The 27,265-nt window shown below is 53.3% G+C and overlaps 6 protein-coding genes and 1 non-coding gene across 7 annotated transcripts; 5 read left to right on the top strand and 2 right to left on the bottom strand.

Annotated features, from left to right (window-relative positions):
- Positions 1 to 516: 516 nt before the first annotated feature.
- N0V96_010441 (uncharacterized protein) lies at positions 517 to 2,311 on the top strand (the record flags this gene model as incomplete). Its single annotated transcript, XM_065758949.1, has 4 exons — positions 517 to 864; positions 947 to 1,073; positions 1,201 to 1,208; positions 1,529 to 2,311. The coding sequence occupies 4 exons, from the start codon at positions 517 to 519 to the stop codon at positions 2,309 to 2,311; spliced, it is 1,266 nt and encodes a 421-aa protein (XP_065612472.1).
- A 3,959-nt stretch (positions 2,312 to 6,270) lies between these two features.
- N0V96_010440 (uncharacterized protein) lies at positions 6,271 to 8,387 on the top strand (the record flags this gene model as incomplete). Its single annotated transcript, XM_065758948.1, has 7 exons — positions 6,271 to 6,366; positions 6,515 to 6,711; positions 6,779 to 7,000; positions 7,058 to 7,070; positions 7,268 to 7,741; positions 7,803 to 7,813; positions 7,874 to 8,387. 7 exons carry the CDS (start codon positions 6,271 to 6,273, stop codon positions 8,385 to 8,387), a joined length of 1,527 nt encoding a protein of 508 aa, XP_065612471.1.
- Positions 8,388 to 9,054: 667 nt separating this feature from the next.
- Positions 9,055 to 9,141, top strand: N0V96_010439. Its single transcript has one exon. It is a non-coding gene; the product is annotated as a tRNA-Pro (tRNA).
- Positions 9,142 to 12,414: 3,273 nt separating this feature from the next.
- N0V96_010438 (uncharacterized protein) lies at positions 12,415 to 13,235 on the top strand (the record flags this gene model as incomplete). The annotated part of the gene is made up of 3 exons (XM_053197023.1): positions 12,415 to 12,583; positions 12,671 to 12,903; positions 12,963 to 13,235. 3 exons carry the CDS (start codon positions 12,415 to 12,417, stop codon positions 13,233 to 13,235), a joined length of 675 nt encoding a protein of 224 aa, XP_053045512.1.
- Positions 13,236 to 16,070: 2,835 nt separating this feature from the next.
- On the bottom strand, positions 16,071 to 17,606 carry N0V96_010437 (uncharacterized protein; the record flags this gene model as incomplete). Its single annotated transcript, XM_053197022.1, has 1 exon — positions 16,071 to 17,606. The coding sequence occupies one exon, from the start codon at positions 17,604 to 17,606 to the stop codon at positions 16,071 to 16,073; it is 1,536 nt and encodes a 511-aa protein (XP_053045511.1).
- Positions 17,607 to 19,477: 1,871 nt separating this feature from the next.
- On the top strand, positions 19,478 to 20,383 carry VMA4 (V-ATPase V1 sector subunit E; the record flags this gene model as incomplete). Its single annotated transcript, XM_065758947.1, has 3 exons — positions 19,478 to 19,507; positions 19,651 to 20,159; positions 20,233 to 20,383. The coding sequence occupies 3 exons, from the start codon at positions 19,478 to 19,480 to the stop codon at positions 20,381 to 20,383; spliced, it is 690 nt and encodes a 229-aa protein (XP_065612470.1).
- A 216-nt stretch (positions 20,384 to 20,599) lies between these two features.
- Positions 20,600 to 23,161, bottom strand: N0V96_010435 (uncharacterized protein; the record flags this gene model as incomplete). The annotated part of the gene is made up of 2 exons (XM_053197020.2): positions 20,600 to 21,262; positions 21,320 to 23,161. The coding sequence occupies 2 exons, from the start codon at positions 23,159 to 23,161 to the stop codon at positions 20,600 to 20,602; spliced, it is 2,505 nt and encodes an 834-aa protein (XP_053045509.2).
- Between the last annotated feature and the right edge of the window lie 4,104 nt (positions 23,162 to 27,265).

The raw sequence follows: 27,265 nt of genomic DNA, 5'->3' as shown, positions 1-27,265 counted from the left end.
ATACTGAATATTTCAAGCGTGGTCCGCGTCCCTTCATCCCGAGTGGCCTGGCACCCTCAACTCCCCTATACCGGAGTGCGGAGCAAGTTCCGGACAACCCTCCGGCACCACCAACACAGCGCAGAACATCCCACCGAGCACGACAGATCGCTGTTCATCAATAGGCTATGCGGCCCGAAAGCTCTACCGTAGGAGCCGGCGATTTGTCTGTCAATTTGCAAACCCATGTTTCTATCGGGAAGGTTTGTCCGCGGGGATGTGTTCCATGACTAAGGCGCTGTGTCTCATGGCCATAATCCCCATGGAACCGGAGTTTTGGGAGGTGAATAGGATGAATAGGAAAGTGATTACTTGAATGCAGTGCCTCAAAAGCTGAGTTCTTAGTTAGTACGTTCCATCGGTCTCTTGTGTCCGTTGAGAAAGCAGGCACTGCAACTTGCTATCGATTACTCCAAGTCTGCCCCCCTCAAGAAGAAGCACATTACAGAGAGCCCTCATCCAAGCTGGTCTAGCAACATGAGGCCCGAAGCCATAATAGCCGAGGAAGTCTCAGTCACGAACAGCCTCAATAAGAGGTCGGTTGACGATGACACGGACTTCAAGATAGGCGGCAACGCTTGTGTCAGTGGAGCCATGCTCCTACCGCCCTCATCACCATCGTCAATGCTAACACAACGTTTCCATCAACAACAGAAGCGCAGCAAACACGGCCAGGACAAGATGGGAACAGTAGCAGGTCTCACGACTCCTCCATTTTCTTCGGCAGAGATCATCAAGCAGGGAGAACAGTCTCTGGCCGCCTCGCTCTTCTCGTCCAAGGTCGTAGCCAAGATCTGGGGCGTGGCACAACAAAGCTTCTCTTCGGTATGAGCGGTAACCCCCTAACTTGACATCGCAAGTATCGAAAGCTTCATCATCTGCTAACACATTGTTTTTCTGCGCAAAGTCTTCGCCACCGACCTTATTCCCGGAGTACACAGAACCAGGCGGCACCAAGTACGTCTACCGCGAACTGGACTTTTGGACCTCAGGATTCTTCCCCGGATGTCTCTATCTCCTCCTCGAGCGCAGGCGTAGGCACTCTCACCTCTTGAAACGACTGGGCTGGTCGGTAGAAGAGGAGCCTAACTTACTACATCTCGAGTAACTCTCCCAAATACCAATATTCCAAAAATTCAATCGACTGACCCGTGAACCAAGATTCGCTTGTAAGTGGTGGACAGAAACCCTCCACCCCAACGCAGAGCTCAAGACGACACATGATCTGGGCTTCATGATCTTTCCCTGGGCACGACCCGCATGGGAACTCTTAAGTGATCGCAGATCGTTCGAGACAGCTATCACAGCAGCGAGGTCGCTGTATAGCCGATATGATGCTGCCGTGGGATCCATCCGGTCATGGGACGTCTGCGTAACGAAGCGATACAAGTTTCTGGACCCGAGTAAAGACTTTCTCGTTATCATTGTAGGCACCACCTCACAACTACCGTCGACAAATCTTTGAAGCATATTACTAAACGGATACCAGGACAACATGATGAACCTCGACGTGATCTTCTGGGCCGCTTCCCAGCTGGGAGACGACGACATGTGGAACGCGGCTGTCAAGCACGCTGAAACGACAAGAGAGCACCACATTCGCCCCGACTCTTCCACCTTCCACGTCGTCAACTTTGACCAGGCGACTGGCGTGCCAAAAGAAAAGATTACGAACCAGGGATACTCTGATACATCCTCATGGTCGAGGGGGCAGGCGTGGGCGATCGCGGGATTCGCGCAGACCTACGGCTGGACACGGGACCGATCTTTCCTCGATACAGCCATCTCGTGTGCGGACTATTTTCTCGAGCAGCTCCCTTCGAACTGGATCCCACCGTGGGACTTCGCTGCACCCAAAGACATGGCACAACCTCCGGATGTCAGCGCCGCCATGATTGCGGCGTATGGCATGTTGCTCATTCACGAGGCTCTGACGGCGCTTGGAAGGCCATCGACGTACCTGAGAAGTGCCATCGGTCTCATTCGCGCTACTTGTAACAACCACATCAACAGTGGCGGAAGCTATGTGAAGTCTCGAAGGTCGATCGATACGGTCGAGCACGGCACGGTGGTTGAAGAAGTAGGGTGGGAAGTGGACATGGGGGGCAAGCCGGAGACCATACTGAATGGAGCAACCATCAACAACTACGAATTTGCGCCGCGAAGGTGGGCAAACCACGGACTAGTGTATGCTGACTACTTCTTCCTGTTGGTGGGCAACAAACTCCTGGAGATGGGTGTCGAAGAGCTGTTTGATGACAACCGGTCTTGAACATTTGAACGCGGAGAATGACTGAGGTATATTTAGAGAGTCTGGGCTGATGAATTGTTCGTTGATTATGTAAATATGCGTCCCCAAGTCCGAGCTTATAGAGCCAATGGAATGTGTTATCGTCATCTTTCACCTGCTCATGCGTTGACTACTCTTTTCCTGCTGCCCCCGAGAACATACTGATTCGCTGATTCGGCAAGAAGGAGTAATCTAGGTATGCGTTGAGGTCCTCAAAGTCCCCAACTGGCTGGTGTGTGTTGCCATGGTTATTTACAAGGCCGACGTCGAAGTGATCGTATGCATTCGGGTGGCTTGGCGGTATCGCACCGGCAGGCACTGGTGACGGCATGGTCGTCGGGCCTCTGCTTGTACTTTGCGCATGGAACGCTATAGGAAGTGGAGGAAATGCGAGAGATATACTGTCAGGGGATGCCTCTTGTTCAAAGTCCATGGTAGAAGTTCCAAGGCCTCCTAAAAAGGCCGAATCTTGGCCAGTGGCTTGACTCGGCGAGAATGCGATATCTCGATGATTCGATCTAACACGAGACACTCCAGGAGTCCTTGGGTTGTCTCCAGTCGGCACAGAGATTGTGTCTGGACGGGCATCATCCGAGTAGACTGCTTGCCGTATGTCGAGCATTCCCCTGCCCTGATGCCGCGCTTGAATCAGCCGACCAGCGAACTTGGATGCTAAGTTGTCGGACATATCGCCGAGGCCGTTCCATCTTTGAGCTATCACATTGAGACTGTTTACTAGTGAATCAAAGCCGTCTGGAAGAGCAACGTTGTAGTAGGTTGAATGGGCCAGAAACATTCGTCCGCAGATGAAGAGGCAAAACGCGAATTGCGGGCTGACAACGTGCTGCGAATCTTGTAGAAATTTCTCGGCAATGATAGCCACTTCTGTTGCCGCAGCCATACACGTTTCCGCACTAGATGCTGAGGGCAGTCGTATTCCAGTAGCTTGCCATTCGGGCAACGGATAGGCGACGCCCTGATGAAGCAGCACTACGCTCGAATTGTGCGTCAGGTGAGCGAGAGTGAGATTGGGGTCCATGATGCCGTCCCCATTGAGGACGCATGCCTCTCGCCACTGTTCGGGAAGGAATATCTTCCACCTGTATTGTGTCAATCTCTCTGTTGAAATCGATCATCACTGGAATACTCACTGAACCAGACGCAAGTCAAGTTGTTTGAACTTCATCAACCAGACTTGGATCTCGTGTGGCTTGGAAATATCAATAGCTTGCTGAAGAAAGAAGGACGTCACAAGACTAAGACTCTCGGTGGCTTCGATGCAATACGCAAAGCCTCCGAGTGAGTCCTGGGCTGCCTCTTCCAGGCGTGCAGTAGGAAGGGTCCCACTGGAACCGCTGGACTGGTCGGCTACACCGAAATATGGTGTAGGGGTTTGGAGCGGTTCTCCATTCTCCCAAAGCGCCCCCTCGCAGGGTAGACGTCGTTTCACGTCCGCACTGGTGAGAGAGAAGTTCCAACCTGTTGCGACACTACAGAACCTGTCCATCAGAAAGATATTCCAGAAAACTCGACGCCTCTCTTCTCGTTCGCTCCAGCTTCGACATAGTGGCAGGAATGCCATACGTTTGATAAGATGCTTCGCAGCCGGTGGTTGGTCTTCGTCTTCGACACTGAGCTGTAGCTGCTCAACTGTTCGGGTCATGCTACCAACGATAGACTAGAAACATGTAAGTATGGACCGAATGTGAGGCGACGTGCCACTAACCCAAGCTGATGGACCCCTGCCACTGCCAATCTATGTTTCTTGATCAGCTAATTCGTCTCAAGATAAGTTGAATATAGATTCGGGACTGTTCTCACGGTGTCAAAGGCAATTATTGTCAGAGCCTGAAGATTCTCCACTGAGAAGGACTCCATACTGTTCAATATCACAAACTGCCGACATCTTCGTGCCCTGCGTGTCTTTTCCTCATGTAGTCCTAGGCGGGGATCTTGGGAGAACCTTGCGCACAAAGAAACTATGGCATGAAATATGGTGCTGAGATGGGGTCGTTGGGCTGGGTCCTGCATCCTCTCCCGAAATTGGCGCACGTGAAGCATAGGGATCCAAGGGTGAATATTGGAAAAGTAAATATCGACAAGAGCGTCCATGAGGTCCAGCTCTGGCAGTAGGTCCGCTTCGGTCATGGGACTGAAATTGAGGCTCGTTCGAGCTGGCTTTTCGGTCGTCTTTTCCAGAGTGGCAGTATCCTTCGTCGGAATGGTTGCAAGTGTTGTCAATGCAGGCTCTCCACCTTCGGCCAGGGTTGCGAGGGTGTTTTTGAGCGCAGTTGTTCTCTCGTTGAGCGACACATTCGAAGAGCCGTCTTGGCTTGGACTGGGGGCATTGCGACTGGCTGCCGAGTTCAGGCAGTGGAAAACCTGTTGCCACAGGACTCCTTGACCTAGGAACATGTTTTCGAGCGTGGCTTTAAGCGGATATCAGCTTCATGATAACATTGTCAAAGACTCGCCAGACGCGTACCGACTCTCTGGCTGAGGTTCTCAACGGCACCAGTGCGCAATCCTGGTTTGGATCTTCTGTCATCGTACACACATTCTACGTCTGGACACTGGAATCAGGGGAGTTCTTCATTGTGTTCGGAGCAGAGACTGACTGTATCGTACACAAGCCGAGCAAGGCTGCCGCCTTGAGCATCTAGCTTTCTTCTTCCGACAGGATTGACAGCTTTAGACGTCGTATCAGCATGAATTGGTCACTGGCGCCGTGGTCAAGTTGGGAGGTATCTCACGCGGGGCCTTCAGTATCCACGCCATTCGCTTGTGCACTTGAGTTTGTCCGCCTCTTCTTGGGCCGGGGCTGGATGTCTTCCTCGCCGCCTGAGCGACCGGACAGCGCCTCGTCGTCGTCTTCGAAGACCATCACGCACGCAGGGACCGCGGCAAAAAAGAGTTAAGGAGGAGGAGGGAAGTTGGAGGATGCAACGACGGAAATTTCCTTCCTTCACTCTCTTTTCCAGATCATGTCAGGAGCTATCTAACTGATTTGTCCACCTCCCGTCACTATCCAAGCCAAGCGAAGGCGCCGCTGTCGCAAGCCACTTTTGGGGATCATGTCGGGGTAAGACCTGAACGTGGAGAAGGTGCATGCGGGGAAGAACTGGGCATCCATCACAATAACATGCCACTGGACCGCTAAAAGAAGCCACTATGGAGGGGATCCTTGACTCACAATTCTGGTGATCGCCGCTGTAACCGTCCAGCCACACTAGAGTTTCTTCAGAAGATGGCCTCCTTTTCATCGCCTGAACACTAATGAGAGCCGCAGAGGCCGGGTGAACGACATGACGACGAGCGTTTTGAGGGTCAAAGGAGACATCATATTCTTAGATTATGAGTCTAATGGAATGTCCCTATTCATATCATATTTGCTCACTTAATCCTCATGGTAGTAACAGCAATAGGCCGGAAGTCGACACAGGTGCGAGGTACGGAAGATGACTCCTTAAAAAGACGGATAAGCACGTAGTCTCGACAACCTCGGATAGTCAAAATGACAAGAGGAGTCCGGGGAGCTTAGCGTAACCCCGAATCTTGATATTCCTGGTCTCAATCAGAGCCTTCTGCCGTGACACTAATGCATAGCAACGCCCCCGGTCTCTGGACTGACGATCCGCCCGCCAACCCCAGCTCCGGGCGCGGGCGAGGTCCCGGAGGCTGCCCCGAGGAGACATTCCGCCCGCAACCTTTGCCCCGGATCACCATCATTCCACGTTTTTGGCCTCTAGGAGCGTCTCTGACTCCGCCGTTCCGGGCTCGTGAAAACCGGGGTCCCCAAAATTTCGATATTGGTTGCATATAGAGGCTTACGATCCAGAGAAATCCGGGGTAAGCCATGAGACATCGTCAAGCAGCCTCAACTACCATTGGTCTGAAGGACAAAACCCCATTTCACTGTAGCAACCAAAGCGCCGTACAGCATGAAGCAGGGATCCACCGACAAGGAAACTGGTGATAATGCCATCGCACCAGCACCTTCTCACGTGGCTTACGAGCACCAAGAGGGGGACAAGTCGGTGAGTTTACTCTTTCAGTATCACAGATCCATGGCTTAGTCGTAGAAGGGGAGGGTTCAAAGTGATGCAGGGGTTGGGGAAGATATTCAGACTCTTGATTACCTTGTATGTTTCACGGGAAATAGCACTCGGCTGACACACCACACAGGCCAACGCATATGCCGATGCTCAAGCGATTTATGTTGACGACAAGACAAGCAAGGAGCTTTTCTGGACAGTCAACAGACGAATCCTGGCTTGTATGTTGGGCACATACTTCTGCCAGTCCCTCGACAAGGGCACTCTTGGCTTTGCCTCCATCATGAACATTAAGCAAGACGCCAACCTGGTAGGCCAACAATTCAGGTGAATCAACACCCACAAATGAGGGAAATGGGGATTAAAGAGCAACCGCTTACTTGCTTCTCATTAGCTGGCTCGGAACCATTCTGTACATGGGTGTTCTCATCGGAGAGTACCCGACCAACTTGCTTCTGCAGAAGCTCCCCGTCGCAAAATATCTCGCCGCCAATGTTTTCTGCTGGGGCATTGTAATTGCATGCTCAGCTACGGCGAAGAACTTCACAGCTTTGATGATTGTCAGATTTCTGCTTGGAGTATTTGAGTCTTGCGTTCAACCGGCATTCATCATTATGTTTGTCAACCCTAGCCCCTTGAATGGTAGAGGATCCTGCTGACACAGAACTCACAGGACTTCCATGTGGGTATGTACTTGTCCTGTCTCTAGCTCCATCATTTCTCCTGTCTTGCTAACAGAGTAATTACAATTAGTATACGAAGAGAGAACAGTCAATTCTGACTTCCCTTTGGTACTGCATGAGTGGCGTTCAACTCATGGCATGTCTGCCCCTTTCCAAAGACCTGAAGCCTTCAGAACGCTCGACTAACACAAGCAACATAGATCGGTGGCATCATCGCCTGGGGAGCCTCTCACTACAATGGTCACGACATCAAGTCATGGCAGCTTTTGTTCCTCGTTCTCGGCGTCGCGACCTGCGCCTGGGGCCTCTTCATCGGCTGGTGGCTGCCCGACTCGCCCATGGCGGCCAAGTGCTTCAACGAGGACCAGAAGCGCCTCATGATTGAGCGTGTACGGGCCAACGAGACGGGCATCCAGAACAAGACGTACAAGCGCTACCAGATGATCGAGACCGTCACCGACCCCGTCGTCTGGTGCTACGTCATGCTTCAGGTCACTTCCACCCTCATCATTGGCGGGCTCGGCGTCTTCTCCAACCTCATCATCTCCTCGTTTGGATTCACGTACCTGCAGACGCAGCTGTTGAACATTGCACAAGGTGCCGTCACCATCATTGTCATGGTTGGTAGCGCGACTTTGGCTACTTGGTCGAGGCAGACTGCCTGGGTAATGCATGTAAGTCAAAGCCGAGACCTACTCGCTGTGCGAACATCAAGCTAACTCTTCTTGTCCTTAGGGATGCACAATGTCAGTAACAACCCGTCCTAACAGAAAGACTTAATGACTATGCTAACATCTAAAACAAAGTCCCGCCATCATCGGCACAGCCATCATCTACAGCATCCCACCCAACGCCAGCAACCGCATCGGCCTCCTCATCGCCTTCTACTGCACCCAATTCTACCTGGCCGAGGGCAACCTCATCTTCTCCCTCATCTCGCGCAACGTCGCGGGCCAGACCAAGAAGTCGACGACGCTCGCCATGACCTTTATCGGCTGGGCCGCGGGTAACATGACGGCGCCCCAAATCTTCCAGGCTGCCGACGCACCGCGCTACCGCAAGGGCTTCACGGCCCACTTCTGCCTCTACGTCCTCTTCAACCTCTTCCTCGTCCTCCTCCGCTTTCTCCTCGTCCGCCGCAACATGGCTAAGCGCAAGGCCGCTGCTGCCGCGGACCCGGCGAACCTGGCGGCTGAGGAGGTCGAGCAGGATGTCGGTAATACTGGGGCTGCCGGGGCTAACGACGAGAAGATTGAGCACTCGAATGCGTTTGCTGATATGACGGATAAGGAGAACCCCGACTTCAGATATGACTTCTGAGCAGTGTACATATGCTTTAATTCGTTGGCATTGTATAGGCTTGACGGCATGTTGTAGTTGAGGGTAATATCACAAGATGCGTGGTTGGAGAGGCAAGTACAGCAGGTGATGAAGTGAGTGTCACAATGATTTGCCATATAATATCTTATCTTTGTTTTCACTACTACTACTACTACCGCCATATTGGCTTCCTTATTCACCTGAAAGGTTTTCTCTCTTAGTATTCCTGTTAAGAGACCATACTTTAAGAGGCAATCTAAGGGATAATGAAGGTAGTGATTATAATAGGGATAATAACCATACGTTGACCGGCACCCTGTTTTTCACCCAATTGGCCTGCTAAGATGTGTTGGCACGGCAGAGACAACGTTGGTGTTACGCACTTGATGCTCAATGTTCAGTATTTGTCACGCCAATTAGAGACGAACGACAAAAGAATCATACCTATGTACGTTGAACCCTACATCCATTGCAAGGCGTAGCTGAGGCGCCACAAACCGTTGAAATGTCTCACCATCTGTTCCCGCTTTTTGCGCCTCATCACACCCCTGTCTCGTGTGAGATGCCCTTAGTCGAGAAAATATCGTGGCCCCCCACTTCACCTACCAACTTGAGCACAATCTCTGCCCGGCTCTTCATCCAAGGACACCCACTTGGAATATAATCTGCCCTGATGGTCTAGCGGTATGATTCTCCCTTAGGGTCTTCACGACACGTCTGGGAGAGGTCCCAGGTTCGAATCCTGGTTAGGGCCCAACTCTTTTGCTGATTCGAGGGTCATGCTTTTTGTAGTGATGGAATGCGAAGAGAAGGCATTTTGGACAATTTTTGCAACATGTGGTCGTTGGCGTGTGACTGGAAGTGGCACGTGCGCATGCGCCCGTCGTCTATTAGACTCTTTTGCCACTGTGTTTCTTCAGATTGTTGGATTACATCTGTGTTTTGTTTGCTTATCATCTAAGCGCAACATAGTGAAGTGCCGGGCTGCGCCGCTGCAGAACATGAAGATTTCCCAATTGCAAGGCACAGTGGTATTCCGAGGTGTTGGCTGATTAGATCGGCATTCTCAGCTCACTGCACGACGTGCGTCTCATCTATCCATGCTGCCTCAAGAACCACCGGGAAGATGATCGCCTGGTAGCGAACCGTGACATCGAAACAGCCCGGAACAATCAACAAACAAGGGCCACAATTCGAAAATCAGAGGCACTTCAATCAACGACGCAAGTACCGGCTCTGAAATGCCGGTCAATGGAGATGAAAATGGAACTGCACGCTGTCTCCAGGCTCGTCGTGCGCACGTTTCCTGTTGATTGGACCATGAATCGAAATGAAATACCAGACGACGCAAAACGGAACGGAACGGCATCGCACCGCAGCATGCACGAAACGACAGGCGTCAAACACCACGGCAATGCTTCCTCTCGGATAGCACGCCTTCTCGGTTGGTCGACCCGGGTTCTTTTGTCGAAAGGCCAACAACACCAGACTGTCTGAGGTTTGCACTGTCCCTCAATCGAACGGGCTGGAGGGCGTTCTCTTGACAGGTCTGGGCGTCCAAACCAGCGGGAATTCTGAAGAAGAAAAGCCCGAGAGTTCTTCCATGCAATCCAGAGGTGCATTGCGGGTATACGAAGGTATGCTAGTGATGCGTATGCAGTATCTGTACAGATACAGAAATGCCCAAGACGACAGAGCCTCATTACTTTAGGCATTTATCCATATGACAACGGTAAATCAACATCGAATATGGTTATCAAACTCTGATCAAAGACAGAGGAAAGAGAATAAAGGGAGGGTCCGAGTCGCTAGCGCCCCCAAAGATCCCTGGCGTCGTTCCCGAGGAACCACAGCTGCCTACAAGCAACAGTGACCACCAACCTTTTTTAGTCGCGCATCTCCGGATTACCTTATCACGAGAAGGTTTCTGGTGGGGAAGCGTCGAATCGCCAGACATGGTTCGGCAGGTGAGCCAAGAGGTTGGAAATTGGGCGGTAATGTGGTGCCACCGTACCACCACAGTCTTGAGTCTATGAAAAAGGCGAGACCATCGGGCTGGATTCTCACTGGATCGTGCCACGACGGACGAAGGGGGGGCTCCTGTCAAATTCGAATTTCGCGGGAAAGGAGGGCTCACAGCCTCGGGCGGCGGGCCTGGAAGTGAAGTGTGGACGGGATGGAAGGATTCTGAATCGGTAGAGTGCTCCGCGGTGCCCGGAGCTTGCCTTGGGCAGGGTGCTTTCGTACGAGTGCCAAGTGGGAGCCGGCCGACCTATCCTTTGAACAGGGCATCTATCCGTTGTGTACGTACTCCGAAAGATCATTATCACTAGTAACGACAGTATCCGAACTCTGTGAGTTATCGGGTTAGCCGGCACAGATTGTGGACACAAGAGGCCGTCGACGGGTGTTATAGTGGTATTCGCTATCGAGGGTTGTGACATGTCTCGCGTTGCCGCGTCCACTTGGTGAGCATTTGGGTCCTTGGGGGTGTTCCTGAATTCGTCTCCTGTTTGATGATGTAAGTCGAGGAGGCTTGAGTGTCTCGAGGTCTTGGAAAGGACAGACCGTTGGGGCCGCTGAAGTAAGCGTAACAATAAGGTGTTTTTCCCGTAATGTGCCTGAGTGTTGCAGGCATGAGCCATGCTTCACCACGTGAAGACGTAAGGGAAGAAAATGTTGCGTAATGTAGCGTTCCAGCGTATGGCTGGTGGGCAGTGACTTCTCTTTGCATTCCAACGTATGAACGTACAAGTAAGTTCTCAGGCAAGGGCCAAGCAAGGGCCAAGCCAGGTACCGAAAAGTGACCAAGCCTCCAAGGAAGGTACGCGCAGCCCTAAGCCATTGGCTCAAACGGACGACCACCCCAATCTGGCGACTCTTGGACGATTCTGCTGTTGTGATTGGCCACGATCCCGGACACCAGCGCCTGCACGGCTTCTCGATTGGTGCGTGCCACAGCCGCCTGCATGAGGTCGCCCCTCGATCCTGAAACGCAGTCCGTCAGGGACTTGGATTCATCGCGACCTCCCTCAGCCCTTTTCTCCCCCCTTCACAGTTCCTTCTCTGCTGTTGTCTCGATCTCTTCACACGGCTCCCTCTTGCTGGCTTATTGGGGGAAATAAGGCCTCCAAGGCACAGTGTGGACGAGCGATGGGCTGGTCCCAAGGTGTTTCTGGTGCGTTTCTCATCCTCGCGTCTGCTGTTCGAGCCTTCCAGGATGGACGAGGGGCCCTGACCGCCCGCCAATACCTTGAACTAATGTACGGATACGTAACCAAGTAGCCGCTCTCTCTCGAGTACTGTGGTAGTCTCGAGTCTCGATACAGCGCCCCCTCGCCTGATTGATTGAATCTGGCGATTCTCCTCTGGGGTTTCCCTTGCCTGCGCAGGTCTCGTCCGAGACAGTATTGTGGACCCCCCTTACCGGCTGCTCTCCCGCTCCACCGCCCACGTCCCATTCTTCTATGGACCCGGTGGAGAGAGAGACTCAGACCTCGTCTCTGTTGCACTACGAGGCATCTCTTCTCCTCTCCTCCCACTCCTCAGTGCTGTAGTCGGGTTTTCCATCTGGAGGGTGATTTTCGGTCCATCTTCTCGTTCTTCTGTACAATCGTTCACTCCAACCTTATTCCCTTCTTCACGACGGCTTCGTCGACTTCTCTCTTTTCAAACCCCTTCCTTCTCGTGTGCTCGTCCCCGCTGGGTGGTGGAGGTTCCGTTACATTTTTGCTGGTCGAAGACAGTCCTTACCCACCGACACCAGCGACACCGACGACACCGACGAACGCATACCCGCCGAGTTTTCCTACCGATCACCAAATTCTAGACACAAAGAGACGCCGGACGTCAAAATCAAACATCAATCTCTAAATCGCAAAATCTAAAAACTATTTTCAAAAAAGAGGAGGTTTCTTCGGAACAAAAAGAGGAGGAATTGCAGCACCAAGGAGCAGCCAAGTCTCTCCGAGCGACATCTTGGTTCTCGGGTCTCTAGGCTGCTCGGTTTTATCGAAACGCTTCAGCTATGGCGAACAAAGTGCTCATGACCTTCGTGGTCGCCGACATCATCTTCGTCATCACCGGAGCCCTTCTTCTGGGTTTCACCCTCATCAACCAGAACCTCATCAAGGAGGCGCCCACGGAAGGAGCCCAGGCTGTTATGCGCTTACTCACAGCCCAATTCCCACTGACAGGTACGACGACGATCTAGGAGGATGTCACTTACGTGACGGAAGGGAGCAAGGGGATATAGCGGAAATCGTGACTGACTTGACTTATAGCCGGTATTGCCAATGCCGTCTTCATCTTCGTTACCTTCCTCTCTACCATCCCCGGTATGATCACGCCGACTCGCGGCTGGCTCAAGATCTCGGGTTACCTGACCACCTTCTGCGGTCTCTTCAGTCTGGTTCTTGGTGTCTACCTTTGGGTTCTTACTCTCACCACCAAGAACGACTTTGGCAAGACGTGGAACGTCCAGGATCCTCGTGTCCAGGAGCTCATGCAGACTGCTGTAAGTGACCTTTCGTCTGGTCTCAACCATCATCACCAATGATTGACACTTGACATCAGTTCAAATGCTGCGGATATTTCAACAGCACTTCGCCCGCCTTCGTCACCGATGCCCAGTGCCCGAGTCCCGCCGCCGCTGCTCTACAGCGCGGTTGCGCAACCCCGATCACGAGTTTCGCCAACATCTTCGTCGACAACATCTTCACTGCCGTCTTCGGTATGGTCGGTATCGACGCCATGCTTATTGTCACCATCGCCATGCTGCTCAAGGATCGCAAGGAGCGCGAACGCTACCGCCACATTGACGAGAAGGCTGGTTACCGTGGTTTCTAAGCCGGCGGCTCGGCTTTGGTTCTTCAGGACAAAAACGCCGCTGGCTCGAGTTGGCGCCCACTCTTGTCGTCTCTCTCTCGCTCGGAAAGCCAGCCCTTCTTGGGGACTCCTTTTCTCTTTTGCGTGTGGCAAATCTGGAGCGAGCAACTGTTTGTGGTCTCCCATCTTCTGGACCGGGGATAAGACTGAATCGCCTCACCCCCGCCGCGGCCATTGATTGGTCTTAATCTTGTTCCGATTTTCTTTAGACAAAGTGGACAGGCAGAATCAATAACTTGACCCCCTTTTTATCTGCGTTTAGCAGAAGCCCCTCGGTCTTCTTCTCTATTACGAGGATATGTCGGGGCGGTGTACGAATCTTAACGCATGGAAATGAATTTTCGGACGGAGATATTCGAAGCGACAGGTCTTTTTTCGTGTGGTGGCCAACATCTCTCTTACCTCTCTCTCTCTCAGCCTTCCTTACCGACGAACCCCCTTCTTTCTTGTTTGTGCGGACATCATATATAGATTTTTAGTGTTGATTATCTCTGTTCTGTAAAAAAGGGGGGAACTTGCCCTGAAAGCAGTACCTGTTTTTTTTCAAACCTTCTCTCATCTCGTTCGATGGTTGGTGACTGTGACTGAACATGTGGACTCAAGTGAAGTCGACGGGAGGGCGTGGAATGTGTAAGAATAGGGGGAGGCTCAGCTCCCGGTGGTGGCAAGGACGGTCTAAGCTGTGGTGACATTCCAGGAGAGAGGGAGATGCGTGTGAACATATATATAACAATCTCGGTAGTTCATCTTAGTGTGAGTACGCCCACCATGCGCCGGATCTATTTGTGACATGGACGACGTTGTACATGAAGAAGGCCACGGCCCCAATCTATTTGTTTGCAGCCCCCACGGATTTGAATAAACAAGATTGCCGATCATAGTCGGCGAAGCACAGATGGCATGTGCCAGATTGACTGACCTACGGATAGAGCGCCGTACGGAGACGAGGAAAGACTGGAGGAGCTTGAAATAGAAGAACTCTTGGGATGTCTAGTGTAAACACGCCAAGCGAAACCACGTCGAGAGATGATTGGGGGTGAACCAGAGCTTGTGTGGAGGACGAGGAGGAGAAACAGAGGCCGGTTGAGATTTTTGGGAGTTTGGTTCGAATGGGATCGATCACCTGGCAGTATCTTTTGGATGAGACTGCCATGGACGGCAGGGGAGACACAGAGAGGCAGACTTAATGCGCTGGGTAACCCCACAATGTAGATGGAACGAGATAAACGAGCTAGATCATCTACCCGGATCAACGGCGGGCAAGGGGGGTAACGGCCACCACCCTTCAAACGACACCAGTTTACCACTCTGACTCAGCATGAAGAGTCCACATCACTTGTCGAGCTCTATCTTGATGATACGCGGCTGGGAGGGGGGTTGATGCTTTTGGCTGTCTGTTGCTGTGAAGCCGAGTATCCGGGTTGTGTATCCGTATGAATGACAGAATGGGTGCGGTGGCTACTTGGGATGCGCAATGTCTATGGGAAAATCGTCTCCACTAGAACGCACCCGGTCTACTCAGTATGCAACTTCGAGTTTCTCCCGCGCCGAGTGAGCTATCCGTCTTGTTCGACGCTGGAGTGGTAAGCCAGACAGTCTGATCTATGGCATGGGCTTCGGAGGTGATTCCCACACAAAGCAGACCAAAAGAAGTTCCGGTTTCGAATATTCCAACCACGTAAGGTCAGTCTGTCTATCGAACACTCGCCCGCCGGGTACAGGCGATACCTCAAATTTTTTACAAGGAGTTTTACTAGGAACAATGCGAGCGTTGTCCATCACGACAAGTTGCATCACATCGCCTGCTGTTCAACTTTCACTTTCAGTACATGAGAAAGTGATGGTAGTGTCTGACATCTCCCCACAGACAGGTTGAGAATTCCTCCCCCCCCGAATGACGTTATAAGTCTCCGAGTCAGGATAGGATGGCCCAAGAGTACTATATCCGTACAACAAGCCGCTAAAAAGAAAGAAAGTTTGACTGCACCGTCGCTCTCCCGTTCAACAAGTGCGATAAATATAGTGGCTCTCTGACTCGGTCAATACATAGATGAAAATGAGCCGGGTAGGTTCAGAGAGAAGAATCGAGTACCAGTTGCCCAGCTACATCCACACCCACACGGGGGCTTAGATCCAAGTCTATGCTCTTCCCCCCGTTCAGATCAGGTCGATGAAAAAAATACCCAAGACAGGCTTACCTTCCTGACTACGGACATTGCGTTGTAGCACATTCGTCAATTCTGAAAATCTAGGTGATGTTAACATCAAAGGCGTTAATATCCGAGAAGAAAGAGAATGAGTACAGATCAAGTTTTTCGACGTCGCCTGCGTTGACCGTGCACCTAAAACGTGCCAGCTGTCTTTTCTTTCTCCTTCGCCCTTTACCCTCTATTCTTTGAGATGAAAAATTTCTACCACTCTGAACAGACTCTGAAAAGGCGAAAAAGGGAGGGGGAAAAACCAAGAGAAAAAACAGAACAAAGCGTCCGTTCGTAGTCGATAGCTGACCTCAACGAAACCATATTTTCCATCAAGTTCGACCATCCGATGTATCTGTCTCTATGACTTCTTTATGCTGAACGAGGTCATGATTAAGACACGCTGATTGACATGTGCTCCCATGAACTATATCAGACAAGCAAACCATTCAAGAATCAGATATAAATCATACTGCTGGCAATTGGCACATGTCTAAGTAATCGCTATTATGCTCACATAAAGAAGTAACGGGTTTCTTGTTAGAAAAAAAAAGAGATGTTTAAAAAGGGAATATTGACGTGGCAAGTGTTCCAATACTCATACAGGCGAATCGTCATTCGGCCGCCGGTCCCGCCCCCTATCCTGGGACCCGTCACGTCCGTCATTGCCTCCACTACCACCAATATCTCTCTCCCCTTCCCCTTGCCCCGTTGTCGGGAGAGGCTCGTCTCGGAATGCGGGCCACACACTGCCGCTCCCGCTGCTGCCCGGCGGATTGCTTGCGCCGTCGTCTCCTCTGTCAGGTCGCCACCACTTGAGCTTCCAGATGCCGCCCAACGCCTCTTGTAGTGTGGGCTGACTGCTGCTCTGACTCTTGCGCCGACGGCGGGCTGTGAAACCCGGAAATCCCGTAGATTTACGTCGCCTCCTACCCGGGCCGGGCCGGCGTGACGAAAGGGACTCGGAGCTGGGTCCCGCTTCTGAGGACGAGAAGAGAGGGTTGCCGCTACCGCTACTTACGCCGCGGCGGTGCGGTAATAAAGAGGTGGATTCGGTGAGTTCGCCAGGCATGGTGCTGGAGCGCCGGCGCGAAATAGGCGGGCTGGACGTGTCGCGGTCTTCGAGCTCACCCCATATTTCAGCGCGCTCTTGCCATCTCCTGCCCGTCTTCTTCCGCTTCGGTGTCGGTGTCAGCGGCGTTGTCTCGCCACTAGCCACGTTAAATGTCGAGTAGGTTGTAGCTGGTAATGGGTCATCTTCTTCGTGGAGGCTGTAGAGGTCGTCACCGCCCAGAAGGGACTCTTCTTCATCTTCCGTGTCCTCCACGAGGCCAAGTCCTGGTGCTAAGGATGACTGGCCCACGCCCGGCGTGTGCTGTTCGTCGCTGAGACGCCATGACAACGCCAGCACACCGGCAAGTAGGATGACTGTCCCCAGTGCAATGAGACATGCTCGTAAGGGGTTAATCTGGTCCGTCTGCTTAAAGTAGATCAAACCGTCCAGGATCGCAATGATGTTGTAGATGCAAAATACCATGGGGTATAAAACCGAGGTCGAGACGAGCTTCAGGCCACGGTGTAGGTAGTATAATTGACTCAAGGCTAGGGTGACCAGCGCCAGCACGAGGACCCACGCCTGCCAGTGAACAAACTGGTTATTGCCGTCCGCGATCGTCTTAATGATCAGCTCAACAGCCGACTTGGCAACCAGCAGCGAATGCGCCGAGAGAATGCCACTTATGGCTCCGTAGGCGAGGCCGCGGACGAAGCGGAATCTCGAGTTGAGTGACAGGCTCGTGAAGTGGTCAAGGCAGTCCACACTGATGGCTATTGATAGGACGAGGAGGGCCTGCATGATCATCCATACCACGAAAGGCTTCCGACCGAGGAGCTCAAGCAGCTCCTGCAAGTTGTGTGCAGGTGCGGGAATGGCGCCAAAGATGGCGATCAGCACGGCGCCGGTGCAGACGAGTAGTGTCCCCCATAGCGACCACCTCGTGAAGGGTTCGTTAAGTATAAGGGTAGCGCATATCGAATTGAAGACGAGGCCAGAGGCCTGTAGGGTTGAGAGTACAGGGAGTGGAAGGGTCGAGATCTGGACGGAGCTACCGAGCAGGTTTGCGGCGATGAACATTCCCATCCCCAGCTGCCATTTCCCCCTCCGATACGGTGGCCGACGTATTTCGTGGGGGCCCTTTTCGTCTTCGAGAATGTGTGATTTTCGTTGGAGGGTGAGACCCAGGCTCTGGACGCTCGTGGACAAGAGACCTACGATGATTCCTATCTGCGCGAGTGGGAAAATACAATGTTAGCGACAGCTTTTTGGTCGTTCAACGAGCGACAGAGGCGCAAACGGGAGGCAGATGCGTACGGCGATTGTCCCCCAAGGGGAGATGCCGCCGAGGGACCCCATTGCACGCGCAAGGAGCTAGCCGTCGGTCATCTGGCGGCGGTCGAAGTTGAAGCAGCGGCGGTCGGTCTCATCGATTTATCGTCGTCCGTTGTTTTCAGTGTCCGCGCAGCCGTGTGTGTCGTCCCGCCAGTATCCTAGCGGCACGTTCGTGGGATGTGCAACTTCCTTTTTCGCAACGAGGACCAGATGAAATCGACTCCAGCGGCGGGACGGTGGGAAGGGGATCGAACGCTTCGGCAGAATGGAGGGGGCGGGATGGGTAACGGTGCAGACGAGGCGTCTGCGAATTGCTTCGACGTTGGGGATTGGAGATGATGTGGTTAGGTAAAGTTGTCCGACGGGTTGTGTCTCGCCACGCTTGGGAAAATGGTGACTTTGGTGTCGCTTCCCTCCAATAGCCGCCAAGAGAGAGCTCGCAGATGGGTTTCAAGTTCGGATGCGCGTCTAAATGGAAGCGACAAAGTCGGAATGTCAGAAGGCAGGTACTCCGTCTTCCAGGCCGGCTATCCTCTTCGAGAAATTGCTGGTTGCGTAAACCTGATCAATGCAGCGTTATAGAATACCGAGTTTCCACATGGCCGGAGTCGGTGAACAGGTCTCTGGTGTTAGATGATGGCTCAGCTCGAAACACCAGACAGACGTACGTTCGCTATGCACCGACGCAATGGCCGCTCTCTGTTCCCATCGGTGTAGAAGAGGGTCGAGGTGGTCTGGCCAGGACGGAACCAGGAAGGGGGAGATGCCGACTGCACCAAGCAACCAAGTCACCAAGCCCAAGGTACGGTCAAGCATAATAGTGCAGCAGCAGCAACCCACATCACACACCCCAGTGATCTCAAGGTAGGTACCTCGCCCGCAGCAACCAAGCAGCAAGGGACTCCCGCCGCTCTCCACCTCTCCAGGTGCCGCCTGCATTGCATTATTCAGTTCAGGAACTCTGCGTCTAGCCCTTTTGCACCTCTGCCGTGCGCTGTCTTGGTAGGCGGTGAGGTAGCTCAGCTGGGTGCATGACTGTGGTGGGTGAGGCGGCTGTTTCTCGGGCAATCGTCACCTGACGTGACCGGATTATCTTATCGCTCCTTTCCCTTCACCTGCCTGGTTCCATGACGGGAGGTCTGGTGGGCCTTGGAACTGATAGGCTTCGCCTGCCTCCGTGATGTCACAGCCTGAGAAGGAAACGTGGCTGGAGATCCGCACAGACCATGTGTGGCACAGGTGCAATCTGAGCCGGTTCCCGTATCGCACCTGCCAGGCCAAGCAGGCAATCTGTGGCTGACGGGACGGATGGATACCTGCTATGTGATTCCTGAAGCTGGGGGGGCCGAACGCCCAGCGATGCGCTTGCTGCGCGGCTCAGAGCACCCAAGGTAGTAGGTAGTAGGCCTCGTCAAACAACAGCTTCATTCAATCACCACAATCCGATCCCGATCCTCCCCTCCCCCATCGCGAAACCTCCTCCCGACGGGCTCCCACCAGCTCCTCTCTACATCCCACGCGATCCCATCATCGCCCGTCGTCCTTTTCGTCTCCGACAAACCTAATTGAATCATCAAAAGTCGCTCACGCAGCTGCCCCCCCCAAAACCGCCCATCATGTCTCACCAACCGTTGACGGACGACCAAGTAAGCTCTCCCCCGTCCACGCCTTCACATTGCGAGTCTCCTCGTTGGAGTTGGAACCGAACATCCCGATGTACACGAACACATACGAGAGGGAGATGGAGAGACGCAGCCCGGCTAACCAGACACGGCGTGCACTAAAACAGGTCGGTCAGGAGCTCCGCAAGATGACGGCCTTCATAAAGCAAGAAGCAATGGAAAAGGCCCGCGAGATCGAAATCAAGGCCAACGAAGAGTTCGCAATCGAAAAGTCCAAGCTCGTTCGCCAGGAGACGGACTCCATCGACGGCCAGTACGAGAAGAAGTTCAAGCAGGCCCAAATGTCCCAGCAAATCACCCGCTCCACCGTCTCCAACAAGACGCGGCTCAAGGTCCTCGGCGCCCGCCAGGAGCTCCTCGATAACATCTTTGAGGACGCCCGCAAGAAGCTCGCCAACGCCACCAAGGACAAGGGCAAGTACCAGGCCACTCTCAAGAACCTGATCCTCGAGGGCCTCTACGCCCTCTCCGAGCCCGAGGTCGTCGTCCGCGCGCGGAAAGCCGACTTTGATGCCGTCAAGAAGGCCATCGAGGAGGCCACCAAGGAGTACAAGAAGGAGGTTGGCAAGGACACTGCGGCCAAGCTTGACGAGTCGGACCCCCTGTCCGCAGAGAGGTACGTAATATCTGAACGAGAATCGGGCAGCAATATCACGACTATGTATCATGGTTCTAACCAAACGATGCAGCGCTGGAGGTGTTTTCGTCATCGGTGGAAAGGGCAAGATTGAAATCAACAACACATTCGAGGAGCGTCTAAACCTGCTCCAGGAGACCGGTCTGCCGGCCGTCCGAGAGACTCTGTTTGGCAAGAACCCCAACCGCAGATTCACTGACTAAACCACCACCCTTTTCCCATAAGTGCGCCTTGCAAAAACCCTGTATAGCCCTCTTTATCTCCCTTGGGGCTGGACACACTAAACGCTGCATGAAGGACTCCCCGGCGCCCACCCTGTTTCAAACTCCTTCCTGTGGTGTATCTTAGATGCTGTATGATGGTGGCCAACCCTTGGCGTATTAGGTAGTTATCGTTGCAACTACGAGTTCGTTATCATCTTAACCTATCGCCGTAACGAAAGTCTCATCCTCGCTTGAAGCTGGCTCGATGTTGGTATCTATCTCGGACGGCTTGTTCTTCCGAGAATGCACGAATCGTTGCATAAAGTCTTGTTGGCGCCTCTTCTTGGCCGACGACGGACCCTGATCTCCAAAGATGCTCTGTGTTGGCGGGCGTTTGGTTCTGACCGAGTATGTCAGACGCTCTCCAACCCATTCGAGCACGCTCTTGGCCTCTGTGCGGGCCAAGTTCGCAGCTCCTATGTCGTTGATGCCTCGCCAGATGGCCTTGAGACGCTTCGCCAGATCGTCAATGTCATCGTTGAACTCCTTTTCGTAATCCGAGTCCTCGTTGTCATGCACGAAAGCCCCGTCGTCCACCGCCATGTCGAGGAGCTGGACCAAAGCCTTCAAGTTCACATAGTCGGTCTTATTGTTGATCTTGAAGTCGCTGTCCTTGACCCGGGCAATGACGAGGCGAAGGCTGATGACATCGTCGGGGTGCTCGTTTGCTAGAGCAGCGTCTCGAAGGAAGAAGGCGACGGCTAGGCGCCTGCGCAGCTCGTGCAGTTTCCGCGAAGTGACAGACATGCAGATGAGCGGCAACATTCGCAGCGAGGTCTTATCGAATCCATGATAAAGAGACGAGCAGATCTCGGCGCACTATGACAGGCCATGTGAGCAAGAGCATCAACTTGACACTGGGGGGGATATACTTACAAACTCATCCCAGGCACTGTCCTCGACAGTATCGACCAAGGCTGCCAAGGTATCCTGATGGCGTGTGAGAACGTCTACGTTCTCGAGGATCACCTTATCAGCTGCCATGCGCAAGAGCATCTTGACAGCATACGCAACTGTTGCGTAATTAAGATGATGTGCCACATAGGTAACCCATTCCAAAAACGACTGAAGAGGTTCCCATTCGTAATCGGCGTAGATATCTCGGCTTTCTCGCACAGGTCGTAGTACCTCGTCTCCGACATAGTCCGCTGCGCCTAATCGCTTCAGGCACTCTTCAAGCTTCTGAGGCGTGATCAGACGCTTGACTTGTTTGCCGTTGGCAGTGACGATCTTGCTGTATTCCTCCCGAAGAACACCAACTCTCTCAACAGCCACCATGTCCAAGACCCAGAGATATAATTCGTCCGGAAACCTGACATTAACAGCAAGATTGTTCGGCATCCCCGACATGATGTGTCGATCTCTTGTTCCAGGCTTCTCGAGAAAAGACCAAGGACCTTTTGCATACTTCTTCGGGAACGCAGGAGGTTCGTCTAGGCCGCCGATATCCTTTTTGAAGAAGTACCATCTGGTCCTCGAGGCACCGGCATCAGTTCGCTCCATGGCTCGGAGAGCCTTGTCCGCATCTTCCTCAGTCTTGACACCGGCAATCTCGATTAGCTTCTGGCGAGCTTTGCTAGGACTTTCTTCGACGTCCACCATGATCTCATCCGTAGGTGCAGGCTCAGCCGGTCGTCGTGGGCTGTCAAATAGCACATCATGCCTCCTCGAGTGAGCGTCCAGAGTCTTGAAGTCGAATTTGTGCTTCGGCTGGATGGTGAGAGGTGACTTGTGAACCATCCTGGCCCGTCTCTTGGCCTTTGGCGTTCCATCAGGCCTGGGTTTGGTAGGGCCAAGCATATCGAGGTCAGGAAAGGAGTCATCAGACAAAGAATCGTCGTCGTCCTCGTCATCGGACCCTTTGATGACTGCATCCCTCGTGAGAGTCGGGCGCTTGTTCGCAGTCGGCGGAGAAGATGGAAGGGCCGGGGAGCTAGGTAGACTGGGGAGTGACGGCACGCTGTTGGGAGATCCATCGACTTTCGGCTCCCCTGATATATCGCGCTTTGGCGTGCGTTGCAGCTTGCCTCTCTGCAATGAGGGTAGCTCAGACAGATCACCGGCTGGAGGGGAACCTCGTGGGCTCTCGCTGGCCGTCTTCCTGCCTGGACTCTGACCAAACAGCAGCCTTCGTGGTGTTGTTGGCTCCTCAGGCTCAAGAGACACCCGAGGCGACGATGGTAGCGATGAGAAGCAGACCTTACGTGGCGAGCCGGTACTTCGACCTGACCGTAGTATTTTGGGAGTTGAAACCCCCCTCGGCGTGCCAGATCGTGACCGCTGTGATCTTTGCCGTATTGGCGTTAGGCGAATGACACGACGCATAGCTGGGGATAGAACTGGTGTATCTTGAAGTTCAGATAAGGATGACATGGAGGTATTGAGATCTGATGCCGTGAGGGCAGGCCGTTGGCCGGCGGTTGAGCTTGCGCCTTTGCCAGGAGAGATTTTAGCGACCTTGGGATTTTTGTTCTCGTCGAGGTCTCTGTTTGGTGGGGGATTCTTGCTCATGATCGCTTTCACATCTCGGGCAGGAGCGCGGGCGGGTAGAAGCTCTTGTGTTGCTGCTGAGGATTGTGATGAGGAATTTTGAGAGACCTGTGAGGAGAGAATGGCAGGTGCGCCCTTCGTAACAGCGCGACTGGCACCAAAAAAGCTTCTGATATCGTGGTTCTTGTTCGCACCTGCCTGGGCGGTGTTGGTCGATTTGCGAGCCATGGCGGATGAGAGCAGGCGCCTGCAGCCTTGTGCACAAATCTAACCACGCAGATGTTTCTAACCCAGGCTACTTTACTAAGAAACAGCGGGCTAAAGGTGAGCGTGCCTTTCAGGATGTGTAGAGAGACGTGATAGAATATTGGGTTACATAATTCACTGAGGTCGGATACAGCTGTAGTTGGGAGGCTCGGGAGTCCGACGCGTGAGTGACGCTTTTCGCGTTGGGCGTGGTTCGGGGAGCATTTAGTGGGGACCACTTTAGCTATGGCCTTATCTTATCGGCCCTTATGTCATCAGTGCACCTTTTGGGAGAGAGGCTCTCTGGAACAAACGCGTGCGGCCATTCTTGATTGAACATGGATTTCAATAGGTAGATACAAAGCATCAGCTTGGTAATGAGAAAGAGACTAGATTAAACACATCTCCCCTTATATTCTCGTTTGGACGGAATCATCCCCTTTGAGCAATTGTATTCGTACCTATGTTAGAGGGTTTGGCGTCTCAGGCCGCTCGCACTCACTGGGGCAAGCGATGTACGTAGCTGCGACTTTACTTTTTGATTTTGGTGAGGTGTTACTGAACGAAAATTCAACGGTTGACACCTGCCAGCAAGCATCCAGGTGCCACAGTGGTAGTTCAGATTTTATTGCTTCTTTTCTCTGCCAAAGCTCACCTTAACTGCGGCGCATGTGAAGCCCGGCGATGACTCGACTCGGGTTAGTGTCGGACGAACAGAGGTTCGGCAACCGCGGGGCGGCGGAGTTGATTGCGACGGCGGAAGCTACGGATAACGGGAGCAAAAGGATTTCGGAGGTGCATCAAAAACGGATTTGATCATTCATCACCGCGCAGGAACGCGGGCAGCGGACTGCTCAGCAGTCCACAACCCCGGGCTGTCCATGAAGAGCAGCCAAGAGGCCAACCCCGACGATCCCCAGCGCGAACCGTTGGAGACCGCATTCATCCCCCTCGTTTTTTTTTTCTCTCTCGCGGTTTCAGGGGCCAAGAAGGACTCCGGAATAGGGGCCATTGTGGTCCTGGGTTATCGTTGCGGTGCATGACTGCTTATTCTAGGAGTTCCTGGGCGACGTGAACAGGTAGCCGTTTGTCACGTTCTCGTCCCTCATCCCCCCTCTTTTTCTCGACACATCCACGATGACCAGGAAAGGTCCTGGCCTGCAGCCAGTCCTTGGCCACGCTGCTCAGACGCTTGGAGCACGCTCGAAAACTTGCCGAGTTTGTCATCGGACCAAAAGTTGCTCAGGGAACCCATTTGTAAAGACGGTGGTCCGGGTCAAAGGTGCATCGTTGAACCTGTTCCAGGACCTTGGGCCGCGATCAAAGCGATCATCCTAGAAGGTTAAATCAGCCTGCGTCCCGTGTAAGCCGTCTGGCCTCCGCTTGCACGTTTGGGAAGGGCTTGCATCGGAGGGGGCGTGGGAATTCCAGCGCGAGGCCACATTCTGTCTCCCGCCTCCCATCTGTTGTCCTCCGTCCGTTTCCTTGCGGGAAAAGACTGAATCCTAAAGAGATGCTGGATTGGATGAGAACAACCTAGTGTCAATTGACATAGGTAGGCACGAAATCTGGGTGTTGGCTTCAGCGAGTTCCGCATCTGATTTTGAGTCGCACAGAATTCTCGAGGCAGAATCTGTGCGACAAATGCTGCTTGGAAGAGAAGATCCTCAGCGGCCATTGCTGCTAACAACCGTTCTGCCCTTTGATGCCCAAAGAAAAGTCCACCTGTCGAGCTGCCCATGGTGTGGTGCTTGGCGCGTTGTCTTGGGGTACCTTACGGGGTACATGGTAACACTTTCTACTTGTGCCACTCAAGGGCGGCGTCCGCTTGTGAGAACGGCGCGCGAGAGTCTCACTCGTCCCACTCTCGTCGTCCTCGGCGTCAAAAAGGGCACCGTCCGCGCCGTGAATGCGTGGCTATTTGGTGCGTCCTGCAAGTCCCGCGTCCCCCCGTCCTACCTCCGAATGGACATATCGCAAGCCCCGAAGGCCCGACTCTGCATACGTCCCTCCACTTTCTGTCTATATCCCAAATGGGATGTATGCGGTATTAGTACGCTGATTGCTAGTGTATGCGGCAGTATGCCCCCCTTGGAACGAAGCCCTTCAAGTGGAGCCTTACTCGGAGGTAGACAGCGACTTGACTGCTTGATGCAAATGGCTGGACTGATCAGTGGTGCTGACGAGGAGGAGCCTAGAAGGTGACGCTAGTTGACTGATGTGACGGCTACCCAATACTCGCCGGCCCGGGTTTAACGACTCTGTTGGCTTGGAATCAGCGTTGACAACGTCGGTGTTCCTTGGTGAGCACTGAGTAGTTCATTCTAGCATCAGCTTCTTCCTTGCATCGCAATAGAAGAACACGGACAGATCTGTGAGCAGAGGCGATCCCAGAAGAGGTTGCCAAGGTCTGGCGCAAAGAAGGTCGCCCCTGCCAAATGCACGAAAGGGGTGCTGAGTGACTGGTTGCGTGCCTCCGCAGCGGCTGTAGATTTGTTTCAAAATGCCATTCCCGTGTGGCTAGGACGGTTTGGTCGGGCGGTGCGATCGGGACGGGATCGCCTCCTCGAGGGCATCTTCTCCATGGGTATTCAGCCTCATGTTTGCCCCCAAACGGTTGGATCTTGATGTGAGTTTGTGTGTGACTTTTTGCTTCTTCCATGCCATTGATGTGTCGCCGTCTTGCGCTGTTGTAGTGGTGGTCTGCTACGAGACCCGCGCGAAGGAATTGAGCTTGGCTGGCGAGTTGTTTTCTGTAACTTGACACGACATACTGAAAAAGCTTGGCTCAGGTGAGGAGCACTAGAAGGCTTGCCCGAGCGCGCATCTCAATCCCGCATGCCTAACAGGCCCTAGTGCCACAGGCGCAAAGATTCGCGATCCGTCCGGGCACCGTGGGTACGATGCAACCCTGAGACCCGTCGACCTCCCACTTCCATCACGGGGGCCTGGCTGATGGAGTGTCGTCGCTTGCTATTTGAGGTGTAAATGAGATGGGATATGGGGCACACGGCGACCCGGAGCCAGTGAGCCCGGGATAGCATCAGTGGCTCGTAAATGAGGCGTCAGTTTTGGTGCTCCGCCAGTCATCAAGACAAGACTTGAACTGCCCCTCTGGGGGCCATCTGCGTGCTCCCCCCTGGCTGCCACATTCTTGGCCAATTTCTCCTTCGGGGGGCAGTTGGCAGCCAAGTATGGGTCATTGTCAGAACCAGTATCTCTAATTTCTGGCGAGAAGCGATGCCTGCGCCTGGAACGGGCCCATCTTTCAAGTCCCAGTTAAGACGCAGGAGAATGGGCATTGGATGGGCCAGGGTGACGACGATTGCTTCCCGTAATAAACGAGCCAACTGCTCAGCCTCAGAGCGATTGGAGGTAGCAGGGCAATACTGTGACGCAGCAAATTGGTTTATGGCTGATCCCGGACTGCTGGCTGGGAAGCGGCCCAGAGGAATCGTCCTGTATCTGTAGGTGACCGCCTCGAGGTTGGGATTCGCCTGGTTGAGAGGAAGGAATGCTGACTGGAGCTCATCCGAGTGAACCAGTAGCCGCCGTGGTTGCTCTTGAGATCTGCCTATGGTCAGTGTATAGCGTTGCCAGCACACAGTTGTCGGCCAGATCGATGTCAGCGAGCAGTCGCAGTGGCTGGGCTGTGCAACCAGACATCCATGCCTTTTCTTCCTTTGGTGCTTCTCTCTGCCCAGTTGCCCACCACATGTTAACCATGTTCTTCCATAAAATCTCGGCGAAAGCGGTAGACGGAAAGGGAGAAGCCTGGCGGGGGAGAAATGAGAGTTGTGCTATGCAGACACGGGAAGCCGATAGTCGATACACGTGAGCGCTAATACGCAGTGTGCAGACGGACGTGACGCATCCGGAAGCAGAAAAGACGACGGATCATGGGCGCTGAGTGTACCGTATTAGTGGACACATGGGGAGAATAGCAGGCAGAACTTTGGAGTGCTTGAAGACGAAGTGAATTGGGTTGGGTCGGATCCGGATTGATTGGACGACTGGATCGCAAACCTTGAAGGTGAGTGTACTGTGTATTTTGCTTTATTAGGTTGCTGGTGCAGCATTGCAGAA

This window comes from Colletotrichum fioriniae, assembly GCF_027942845.1.
Source record: "Colletotrichum fioriniae strain IMI 355084 chromosome Unknown scaffold_14, whole genome shotgun sequence".
In the NCBI taxonomy this organism is placed as follows: domain Eukaryota; kingdom Fungi; phylum Ascomycota; class Sordariomycetes; order Glomerellales; family Glomerellaceae; genus Colletotrichum; species Colletotrichum fioriniae.
This window is presented reverse-complemented; position numbering and strand designations above follow the sequence as displayed.